The sequence below is a fragment of the Azolla caroliniana genome, unplaced genomic scaffold (assembly GCF_043228905.1).
Source record: "Azolla caroliniana isolate FFs.n. ecotype wild unplaced genomic scaffold, voAzoCaro1.0.p SCAF_6, whole genome shotgun sequence".
In the NCBI taxonomy this organism is placed as follows: domain Eukaryota; kingdom Viridiplantae; phylum Streptophyta; class Polypodiopsida; order Salviniales; family Salviniaceae; genus Azolla; species Azolla caroliniana.
The window spans coordinates 22,285,396-22,297,590 of NW_028230441.1; the positions used below are offsets into that span (position 1 = coordinate 22,285,396).

A 12,195-nucleotide genomic window follows, 5' to 3' on the forward strand; every position below is an offset into this window, starting at 1 on the left:
AAGATTTACACCAACCCTTCCGAGTGTTGGCATCGTTTGCTTTACGCACATTCATCACCATGCAACAAACCTTTATGGTTTGGAATTAGTTTGTCTCTTCCAATTTCCGAGCCAGTTTTTTGTCCATTTATGTCTATCCTAGCTTGTCACATGTACATTGATTCGAACATCATTTTCGTTGCAAGAATTTATTCGAGTAGTTGACAAGATTTGGGCTTCTCTTATGGACAAAACAATATTAATGCACAAAGTGCTTTAAAAACTACATGAATATTTCAATAGAGTAACATATCATTTGACGATATTTTCGAACAATTAACAATATTTTTCGATATTCATCATAGAACATTTGTGACATATATATTTATACCAAATCGGTGGTTGGGAAAGGACTTTGACCCAATCTAATATTGGATATGGTTTTTATCGTATTTTGTCTAATTACTAGACTACAAACCCACTTTGAATCCATGTGTTTTGTGTAGCATTTTTGTACTAGCCTTCGTGATCCCAGAAAATTAAAGAGAACCCTAACATTGCTAAAGAAGTATCTATTTGCTAATGTGTCATTCACAATGAATTGCTAGCTTCACGAGCATTGTTCAATCTACATTTTCATCCACTTGTGTAGATTTTACTTAAATGATGAAAACGTGATATTTAGACAAGCAGGTATATCAGTACATGTATAACCACTTACTAATCAGACCATTAAATATCACGTTTTGAAGCACGTCCACCCTTCACAAATCATTAAATACAATTACCATTCCATCATGGACTAGTATGTAAGGTGTTGTGTTCGTGAACAAGCTTATCTAAACTAGGTTAAACATTTCTAAATGAATCAAAATATATCAACATCCATTGATGATTTCACTATAATTCGGAAGAACTTCCTTTTCTTGATTTGTCTAATCCATTAGAGCTCATGCAAAACCCAATGTACAGTTTCTTGTCATCTCTTATAAGATTGATGCTCCGGGACGACTCCGTCATTGCATGAATTTCCAAGGAACCAACTTCCCAAAGCCATGATTTAGGAACACACAGTGCGTTTGTCTAGATTTTGTAGTTATCCATCCGTAGTGTAGCGAATGCATGGGGAATGACATTCATAACTTTGATAGATTATCACAAGTAGATATTAAAATACGAGACATGCGAGAGAGATGTAGTTGTAAGTTCTTCAAAACTATTACGACACATGCCCCAAGGGGCATGCGCCCCCGATCGGCCCAAAGGATGTTCATAGTTAAGTCTCCATTCTATGGCGACAAACCTTCTTTTTTGTTGTTGTTTTGGTGCCCGACACAAATTCGAGACTCGGGGATTCATTGATTTGTGTTTGTGGAAGCAATAAAAGCATGGGGTGGTCTGTTAGGGTCTGGGGCGGATTTTGTCCGAGTACGAGGGGCCGATCCGGGCATTGAAAGTGGCTTGTGGCCTTGGGTTCGGACAAAGAGAGAGCAAGGGATTGGTACTGTTGTTAAGTCCCGCATTCTCTTTGTTTGTCCGGCCGGCCAACACGAGAGAGAGAGAGAGAGAGAGAGAGAGAGAGAGAGAGAGATGAGGTTTGACTCTTGGCAGAAGGGGGTGGGTGGGTGGGGGTGGGGGCCACGTCATCGGGATCCCTGCCGCCACGTGTCCCTTAATGCCTCCCTGGCCTGACACGTGGACTAGCCTCGCCACGTAGGCAGGAGAAGGAAAGAGAAGGAGAAAGAGAAGGAAAAAGAAGGAAGAAAAACAGAGACAGAGAAGACGCAGAAGACGAAGAAGAAGAAACAGGGGATGGGATGAGGAAGTAGAGGAGGAGGAAGAAGAAAAGAGGAAGAAAGAGAGAATCCATATTATGCATTATGATGATGATGAATCGGCTATGGATTTCTTTCTACCTTTCTCTGTAATTTAATAGCTGGATCGCAACAGGGCACCCCTCAAAAGCTCTGAGATTATATTACAGGTAGCAACTAAAGAAAGAGAAAGAGAAAGAGAAATAGAGAGAGAGAGAGGGAGACATCACACACACATAATCACTCTCACACAGACAGAGAATAGCTCTTTTTTCTTCTCTCACCTAAAGAAGCTACATTATTTGTTTATTGCATGAGAAATCTCCCTTAATTCCTCCCTTCTAATATAATCATAGCTTTTCTTTCCATATCTGCACACAATATCACTTACTTCCCCTTTTCTTTTCTTTTCTTTGTCGGGCTCTGCTTTTGAAGAGAACCTCCAACATGTTTAGGGTTTCTTTGAAGGAGTCTTTGTCAAAATTAGGTTTTGTTTTCTGAAGGCATTCTTGGTAAATTATTATTTTTAAAATAAATCCTAGACATATTAGGGTGTTCCCAAAATTTTCAAGATATCGGTGGCGAGTTTTAAGCTCTTTTTTTTAGGGGTGGGGTGGGGAGAGGGGCTCTGGTTTTGAAGTAATCGTTGACAAATTAGGGTCTGTTTCTTGGGAAAAATATTCTGGTTTTAAACAATTCTTACAGGCTTCCGGGTGATTTTTTGGTGATGATTTTGAGGAAGTCCTCAACTTTTCTTGAACAAATTAAGGTAGAAATCTTTGATGTTTCTTCAACAAATTAGGGTGTTCCCGACATTGCATCAACAAATGGGGGTTCTTGTTTGTTGAACCTCCAGATTGTGAAAGAAATTTGTTTTTCTCTTTGTTTTTTTCTATCATTTCATCAAAGCTCGAGCGAGAAGCGAAAGGGTATAAGTTGTACAACTGAGTCGATCCATTATGGCTAATGATCAACGTAGTCATGGTGTTGGTATTGATGGTGCATCTATAGACTGGTCATTTGCTACATCACAAGCTTATCTTCCTCCCAGAAGCCCTCTCTTCACGAGCGGAAGTTCAGGCAACCTTATCCCGGATAACAATAGCAACAATAGTTTCTTCTCGAATTGGCCTAAACTTCCACATTACAACGAGTATGGTGGAAATGGGGTTTCTACTAACCGAAGACATCACCAGAGGACCCCTTCAACTGGTTTTCTTCCCGTACAGACACCTGCATGGGTCGATGACCTTCTAAACGATGCTCCAGATGTGCCCCCTCCTCCTGGAAAGATTTCTCACCGTCGATCTTCTAGTGATTCATTTGCCTTCATGGATCAAACCCCGATCTCTGATATGATGTCACCGTCGTCCTCAAACATGATATCGCCATTTTCAAACATGATGTCACCGACATCCAATGTGGTCTCAAAGCATGGGAATGGATCGAGAGATATAGATGAGAGATCAGATGCACTTCAGAAGCATAGCACACTCTATTCAAAACCTTTCCCAAAGCATAATAATGCTGTCCAATCAAATGCCAATGTTAACAATGCTCACATGTCGACGCCAGAGAGGATAAATACCCCGCTTGGGAGCTCATCCGTACCTTCCGATCATGACAGTGCTAATGCTAGCTCTATGGATGAGAAGAAAACTAGAGGATTTGGGCAGCCAAAGATTGACACTGAAGTGCAAAGTGCTTTGAAAGCTGAACCTACCACACTATCGACAGGAAAAGGGGAGAGCTCTTCAATGAACGATTCAATTCTTGATCCAAAACGTGCCAAACGGTGAGATTGCTATACATATATATCCGCAACTCCATGTATATCTAGGGTTCCTTTACACAATAAATATCCTGTATGTGTTCCACAGATTTTGGGCGTTTTACACATCTTGTCTCTATCTCTTGGAATTTTAACTTCTTTTGAAAAGGCGAGTATAATATTGACAAATTTCAAGTTTGATTCCTGATCCCTGGGATGCTAATAGTCTGCCTCTCTCTCTACATACATACATACATACATACATACATATATGTCACCGTGCTTACCTAGATGTCATTAACAAATCAGATACCTTAAGCAAACTAGATGATAGGTATGGCTAAGGGCCATTTTCGTTTCTTTGGTCTCACTTACCTACGTTGGCTTTGTTTCTTTTATTTTTGAAGGATTCTAGCTAATCGACAATCAGCTCAACGGTCACGGGTCCGGAAACTCCAATATATATCAGAACTTGAAAGAACAGTGAATATATTGCAGGTCAGAAGCTACATAGACCTAGGGTTTATTGGTATAGGCTTCATTAATCATATTACCCCTGGATTATTTTTTCCTACAAATGCCCCTGAGCTTTCAGCATTTTCCACAAACACCTTTGGTGCCCCCCTGAAAGAGAAAAAAATGTCAAATTGCCACATAATTTCTCTTCCAAGGGTTGACTGGGGACATTTGGTGAAATAACAAAAACTTATAGGCATGTGGGGAAATAAAGAAAAACTTGGGCTGAAGATAATGGGACTGTCTTTATCCCAATTGACTCTACTAATGTATAATTATGTGTATGCTTTTAATATAGAATTCAATGTAGGAAGTTGTATCGAATTTGATGTTGAATGTTTTTCTTTTTGGATACTCTATTCCAGGAAGAGGTGTCTGCACTATCACCTCAAGTTACGTACCTTGATCGCCATCGGATTATTCTCAACGTCGATAACAGTGCCATGAAGCAGAGGCTGGCTGCATTGGCTCAGGAAAAACTTTTCAAGGACGGTAAGTCTTTTCAGCTCATAACTACCTCTTTTACATTTTTGTGGTAATCTAACTGGTGAATCAACTGTTGAAAGTTTTACAAATTCTTTTATTATTTCTGAGCTGGGATTGAATGGTACCAATGAAGACTAAGCAAGCTCCTGAAGCATTCCAAATCAATGCAGGGTGGATGATGAAGCCAAATTTAGGCTTGAGTTCATTGTGCCTATTTGGCTTGAGAATGAGCAATTTGCTTTGTGTGTGTTCCTTATTGCAAGGCTTCTAGGTCTCTAAAGATGTGAATAAGTTTGAATTAGGAATCAATAAGAAGGCTATACTTTAAAGATATGCCCATTTGCATGTCTATGGCTTTGTCTGTTATTGGCCATCTGGTTGATGTGAAATGGCCTGAAGGCCAACAGCATCTGTGCATGGTTTGGATTGTTTTAGTTTATAGTCCATTGTAGTTGTTTTCTTATAGCAACAAATTCTTTTTTATGCTGGTCCTTACTGCAACTTGCAAATCTATGAGGTGTGCAATCAGTGTTTAGTTGGTAAATTACTTCATTTGATCTCTTTGTTACCATTGCCTTTTAGAAAGTCAGATATTTTTAAGTAATTTCCTTTATTAGCATCTCCCGTTATAAATGGCAGTGATGAAGTTTCAACCCTTGCTTGGGTTGTGGAAAGTGATTCTTGTAAATCCATTATTCAGAAGAAATTTTGTTGGTGTGGGTATGCATGATCTCAAATCTAAAACTATATAAAAAATGCAGCATGAGACCCACTAGTCAAAACTTGAACCCACAACCTTTAAGGTAGCAAAGCATAAGCTTTACCACTTACTTAGAGAGAGAGAGAGAGAGAGAGAGAGAGAGAGAGAGAGAGAGAAAATCGCATTAGTAGGGACATCGAAAGTTCCAAATATATTGTATAAAAGGCAAATGTTTTTTAATTTGATTGTCATGTTTCAATCACTATATTTGCACCATTATAGTATAAGTTCTAAAATATATTCTTAAACTTATGATATTTGATCAATAAGAATTCTTTGCTTGAATTGATCATGGCATGAATATACAGCCCACAATGAAGCTTTGAAGAATGAAGTGCATCGGCTACGACAGCTATATCAACAGCAGCAGCAACAACAAAACCACACTGGTGACAATAACCAGTCACATTCTAATCTCATACTATCACCACAGCATGAGATTAAAGAATCTAATGAAAAAGGACTGGATGCCACCAAATGCGTGGAATATTTATTGAAAGATAACGAAGGCGATTCGATGAAAGACAACATTATTGTACCTTCAAGGTCTCCTCCCTCGATGAAACCTATTGGACCATCGAGTTGTAATGCAACAGGAGAAAAGACTAAAGGTATAATGAACCCACAAGTAATGCACACTCAACTCCGTTCTGATTTCTGAGTTCAATACACAGAGTTCTTTTGGACTTCTACAGAAATTCTCTCTAGGATTCTTTCAAGATTGTTTTTTTTTTTCTTTGTCGAAATTGTTTTTGAATAACCTTGTCAGCGAGCTCATCCTTGGAAGATTGAGCTTGGGACAGTAAACAACATATTCTTATTCCTTTTATTCTTATTCTTTCTTTCTCTTTCTCTCTCACCCTTACAAAAAAGAAGGGCATGCTTGTTATGAAGGTATCGACAACGACCCTCGTGCAATTGAGAATACAGTTGATTTGAGACTATATAATTCTTTGTGCTAGCTTTTTTCCCTTTATTCTAATACAAATATTTTTAATATAATGCCATATTTCAAAGACTTCCAATTGTAGGTCTTTAAAGACCGAGTAAAGTAGGGTTTTTAGGAAACCATTTCCTCTCTGAAGTATTTTGTGACTTTTAAGGAGTATTTGTGTAAAAGCAAGCTCTAGATACTAAGAAAAAGCATATATTTCTTGTTCTTGCGAGTATTGATTGCGCATTCGTGTAAAAACAAAGCTCAGATACAAAGAAAAAGTCAACCATTAATGAAGGGTTATATATATTTCTTGTTCTTGACAATAATTATTGCTTATTGGAAATTTCTTCTCCATCGATTGCTAGCTGATCTCGATAGCTTATTGCTTCCCATCTTTTGTTGATTGGTTTCGTAGGGTTGATTTATTGTTATGGTTGGTATAAGTAGGATGCAATGCATGAGATTATCGTTGCATCAGATTGTGCTTGCCTGTATCAATTGTTTTTTAACTTGCCACTGGTCATTTGCCATGTATGGCTGCTGTGGGCAAGTGCAAGATTTGATTTTTCACTCTACATGAACTTTGGAAACAAATTTTTAATTGAAGTTGCAAATTGAAGCAAATATACCATCATTATCAAGATTTGAATACAGATCCAAACAGTGCAATTTGAAAGAACTAACCAAAATAGACACCTGTTTAGACGTAATGTAATTAAACTTTTACACCACTGCCTCATTTTTATTTGGGAAAATTACACCTTTGTGCTCTGTGATAGTTGACAAATTACAAACAATGGGGAGGTCAATTTTGGGCAGCTCAATTAAAATGAATGGTATTGTGGGAATTTCATAAAAGGGGCATTTTGGTAAAGCTGCACATGCATATTTGTGACATTTCATAATAGTACAGATTTATTTTTTCATCTTATGCAGTCAATCACCCAACTCATTAACAAAAAAATTGTACCAGAACAAACCAACTCTGAATATCAACCTACAACACATAATGCTTACACCTCAATGTTCATGTAATTTTGAAATCAATATATATGTTCCATGAATATTAGATCGTAAGGTATCTTTAATACACATCAAACCAAATTTATCATATTCTCAATTGAATACATTGAGATTGTTGGTTGGTTATGCGTACTGTTTTAACTTCTTCCAAGGTTCTAGTGTTTGCATTTGCTTGATGCATACGCATAAACTTTTGACTACAAAAACATCTGTTCTTTTCTGTTGTAAACAGCATTTTAGAATCCATTTAAATTCTTGGTGATCAATAAATTAGATTCATTTCGAAATCAGAAGATAATCAAATCCATATAACGATAGACGATAAGGAAAGAAGAGAGCCAAGTTTTGACCATAGATCAACTATAAAGAATAGACAAAACAAAGAGAGGAAGACCTGCCATATAAAGAGAAATAATATGCAATGGCAATAATTCCATTGTTATAAGATGCGCGGTTATTATAACTTATACTATAAAAGTTACGAATGAAATACAATTTAGTTTTGTATTGTTACAAAATCCATTCTAGGTAAATACAACCCAAACAAGATAAAATCTACAAGAACCATGAAAGAAAAATTCCAAGAAGAAATCCTCAAGGGTAACACTAGTTATATATATCTGTATATATATGCATATATTGGAAGTACTCCAACATATGGGATATCCATAGGACAAAAACATCAGTCATTCATCACTTGGCAAGAATGACTATACACAGGCACACATGCATACGTGTGTGTATATATTATATATACATGCAATTGGTAGTTACACTAGTTGCAAACAAACATTCCTGACCAGGAACATGTTAGCCACAACTGCATAAATATAACCACACTCTCTCCCTCCCTCTCTCTGTCTCTCTCTCAATAAATAATACTTGAACAAATCACATTGCCTTGGCGTCATAAAAAATCCTGTGCTATTTTCTAGTTTCTGGATCAAAGAATCACGACCTCGGGCTGATTTTCAAAAGCAACCCAAAATGATCACTTGGTAACACAGGCAGCTTCATGGTTTGTGACGGTTTCTTCTTCACCTTCGTTTCCTTCTCGAAAGTAACTCCAGGGATTGGTTCCATACCAACTCGTTCAACACTCTTGAGTTGGAAGTTATCAAGTCGACAAAACATTCTGTCCAGCCTTTTCCTCAGCCGACTACCAAAAAGCATCGGATTCTCTTTGCTATCATATGTAAGCCCTTCCTATAACAACAATAAAAAGGATCACAAAAATAAAAATGTCATTGTCATCATTCCTCTTTAAATATTCATAAACACAATGAAGGTGACATGTACATTTTAACGCCCATCATGTCCCATGAAGGGCAGAATCAAGAAACTAAAAGAAATGTATGAAGTGCCATATCCTATGATGATTTCGGAAATTTTTTGAACAAACTAAATGATGTTAAATTCCAGTAGTCTCATCTACTGTCAGAATTTGGAGTGGAAAAGGAGAAATAAAAAAGGGATTAAAAAAAAGAGTTCTAATTATTATTTTTTCGCTTCAAAAAGAGACGCAGTATTGGATGGTTAATATGCCCTTAAATTTCATGTCACAAAGCTACTAAAGTGTTTTCAAAATTTGAGCAGCATTTGATAGAAATAAAGCTCCCAAACAATAACATGGAAAGTGGTTGAGGAGCAATGATTGTAACAATTTTTTTAACATTATTGGTGTAATATAACCTACAAATAACCCTAATGGATGTAGCATAAATTGATGAATAAGAGAAACAACCAAAACATAAGCATGCATACCTCATTGGGCCGTAGTGTCAACCATGCATCGCACCATCCTTGAGGGAGTGGGGGGTGGCCATCAAGTTTATCATCCCAATTCATATCACCACAGAACACGACATTTGGATGATCTTCTAGAGCATGAAATGCTTGCTTAGCTTGAGTGACACGTTCGATACTAAACATTTGATCCCATGTTGGAGGAGATGGGCAAGGACTCTCTAGATGAGTCGTCGCAACAACAAACTCTCTGCCTCCTGCTATATCTCCCACTTTGGAAATACAAAGCTCCCTACCCATAACAGTATTGCAGTATGGACTCTTACTAAAGCTCGTCTTAGGTACTCTGCTCAACTGTTCAATTGCCAACAAACATGAAAAAAATTCAATCAACCAAGCAATCTCTCTCTCTCTCACACACACATTATGTTGTGCATGTTGCACCAAACTACAAACCATCTTTTCAGAAGGGTGAAATTGCAATCATCAAATCATGCTAGAGCTCATCCCTTTATCTGCGATTCACACCATTGCATGAATACAACTTACTTTATACATTCTCTTTGATGCAAGATGGAGCATTAGGACACAGATGAGGAGACACATCAACAATGCATTTCTCGCCTTGAACAAATGCTGGAATCAGACTATCATATTTTCATACAATGCAATGCATTTGACCACATTCGAGTTTTCTCGCACATTGTCAATCTGGTTCACTCCCTACACACACTACATTGTGTACTCTTGATTGCAACGTTTATGAGTACAGCTCTTGAACATTGATTCCACACTTACCATGTAAAAAGTGATTCAGATTTGGTCTCATAGGTCATATTTGAACTACAAGGATGATAATAAATTCTATCCATCTATTTCTCCCATGGACATTAAAACGATATTTATAACTATATCTATGTATATAGGAAGATTGATGGCTTTCTCTCCTACAAGAACGAATTAAGCAACAACTATGATATCCTCTTACTTGAAGACAGAAGTAAGCTCGTTTCGAAGCGAATGACGGTGTTACCGAGCACTGATAGTCATTCCACCATGATGAACATTGGAATAGGTTATAGATTACTGGGGTCACTTCCTGTATAATAAAAACATATAGTTTACATGATATAGATGCAAATATATATATATATATATATATAACATTTCCAATGTTATTATCGTACAATGACCATGTACATCTGTTGTAAATCAAGCTTCTAAGTTTCAAAACTTAATGACAATAATGGTAATATAAACCAAATTCAATGAAGCACAAAAAAAACTTATACATGACAGAAGTACAAAAGACCAATGATAAATGAGAGCATACATACCTGTAAGCAAACAAAATGTGGGTTATGTTCACAAATAATTCCGCCTATGGCATTCATTCTTGCGGTTAGTTCAAGGTCTTCTCTAAACCACACATTGTATGTCAACACAACTATACTCGAATTTCCATCCCCAACTGTACCAGCTCGCCTTCCTAAAGCCTTCACTACATTGTCACAAGATGAAAGGTTATCTTCTGGGGCAAATAAAACTGATAGACAAATTAATTCGACTTTCATAAGAACCATCTTCATTGATAGTGTCTCGATATATCCCTCTCCCTAGAGAAATACACAACTAATATTAAAAATGCGTTCTAAATTGTTCAAAACTATCACATATGACATATCACTAAAAATATCTTCATTAGTAGGATCCAAAATATAATATTTTGCAGTCATGCAGTCAATATATGATAGCAATAATGCCATCATTACTCACATATGAAAAACATCATTAGAAAGACCTAAATTAGCAGATTCTCAGTATATAATTCTCATAGATGTTTTGCGAGTATGTACTAAGTATGTCCCATTCTCAAAATCAGAGAGATTTGTTTGCCAAATTATCTATAACTCTGTTCTTAATAAAATGTGATTATGTTAGAGATATTTACAGGAATACCTAGTGGCTGTTTTATTCTGTCAATCCCCATAATCTCGATTTTCTGACCAAGCATGTCATAAGAAGCACTACCGGAGCTCGCATTGTCATCACCTGGAGATTTTCTCTTCTTGCTTCCATTAGAAGTGGTTGATCGGGCCATATTAGAGGCCAAATCCTCGGCGTCCTTGAAGAGAGATTCTTCAGTATTACCAATGCTCTTGAAGAGCGATTCTTCGTTGGCCTTGGTATTCTTAAATGGGGATTCCTTTGTTCTCTTTGTATTCTTTGTAATCTTGAAGACAGATTCATCATTGTTTTTGGTATTCTTAGAGAGAAATTCCTTTGCATTCTTCGTGAGAGATTCTTCTGTATTCTTAATATTCTTGAGGAGCAATTCTTCACCATCCTTCTTCACATTCTTGAAGAGGGAATCTTCAAGATTCTCAAAGAGAGACTCCTTGTCATTCTTTTTCTTATTCTGGGATACATTGCTTTCGTTTAGGCTTTGTTGAACAGAAGTGAAAGTGCATGACCTTAAGGGCCAGAACTTTGTCCCTTTCTTTCCTACCTTGTTCTCATCGTTACCTTCATCATCATCATCACCATCATCATCCAGTATAGAATCAAACTCTGCAAATGCATCAAGTGAGATGGAAGATTTGGGAGTTCCACATATATCACATAATACATCAACCTGTTTGTTAAGGAAAGTGCAAGCTCTACAGCCCCATCTAGATGTATCACGATCAAACAAAGAAGAAGAAGAAGAAGAAGAAGATGATGATGATGATGAAGAAGCAAAAAGCTTCAAAGATGGTGATTGTGATAATGAAGACAAAAACGGAGAAGGAAGAGAGGGGGAGGGAGGCAGGGGAGGAACCCTCTTAGTTTGTTGGCATACCTGACATGTGTTAGAGATGGCTTGGTTTACAAAAGTGCAAGATGAACAGCTCCAAAAGGCCATAGCTCTGCAGAGAGAAGAAACAGGGGAGGGGGGGGAGGGTACATGCAGACCATAAAAACCTTAAATTTGTTCTAAAATATTTTTAAAAAGACAAAAAAATAGGATGCTCTGTTTCACATTTGAGAGATGGAGGAGAGAAGACAAGACAAGAAGAGTCTTTTGAAGAAGAAGAAGAAGAGTCTTTCTCATAGTGTTCTCGGATCATCATATTTGATGAAATCCCTGCGTCTGCATCGCAAAACCCATAGGCCCATCATC

General features: G+C 37.3%; 2 protein-coding genes across 3 annotated transcripts; one reads left to right on the forward strand and one right to left on the reverse strand.

The window, feature by feature from the left end:
- The first annotated feature begins 1,842 nt into the window (after nt 1–1,842).
- LOC147863365 (basic leucine zipper 34-like) lies at nt 1,843–6,328 on the forward strand. 2 transcript variants are annotated; one of them, XM_087321290.1, is made up of 5 exons: nt 1,843–1,963; nt 2,703–3,588; nt 3,972–4,062; nt 4,446–4,572; nt 5,635–6,328. In XM_087321290.1, exons 2-5 carry the CDS (start codon nt 2,753–2,755, stop codon nt 5,985–5,987), a joined length of 1,407 nt encoding a protein of 468 aa, XP_087177416.1. In that variant the 5' UTR covers nt 1,843–1,963; nt 2,703–2,752; the 3' UTR covers nt 5,988–6,328. The 2 variants fall into 2 exon arrangements, with proteins under 2 accessions (XP_087177416.1, XP_087177415.1); XM_087321289.1 differs by lacking the exon at nt 1,843–1,963 and having other exon boundaries at nt 2,442–3,588.
- A 1,445-nt stretch (nt 6,329–7,773) lies between these two features.
- Nucleotides 7,774–11,967, reverse strand: LOC147863366 (uncharacterized). The gene is made up of 5 exons (XM_087321849.1): nt 10,992–11,967; nt 10,370–10,533; nt 10,021–10,131; nt 9,051–9,386; nt 7,774–8,492 (listed from the first exon to the last, which is right to left on the reverse strand). Exons 1-5 carry the CDS (start codon nt 11,935–11,937, stop codon nt 8,238–8,240), a joined length of 1,812 nt encoding a protein of 603 aa, XP_087177975.1. The 5' UTR covers nt 11,938–11,967; the 3' UTR covers nt 7,774–8,237.
- Nucleotides 11,968–12,195: the final 228 nt, after the last annotated feature.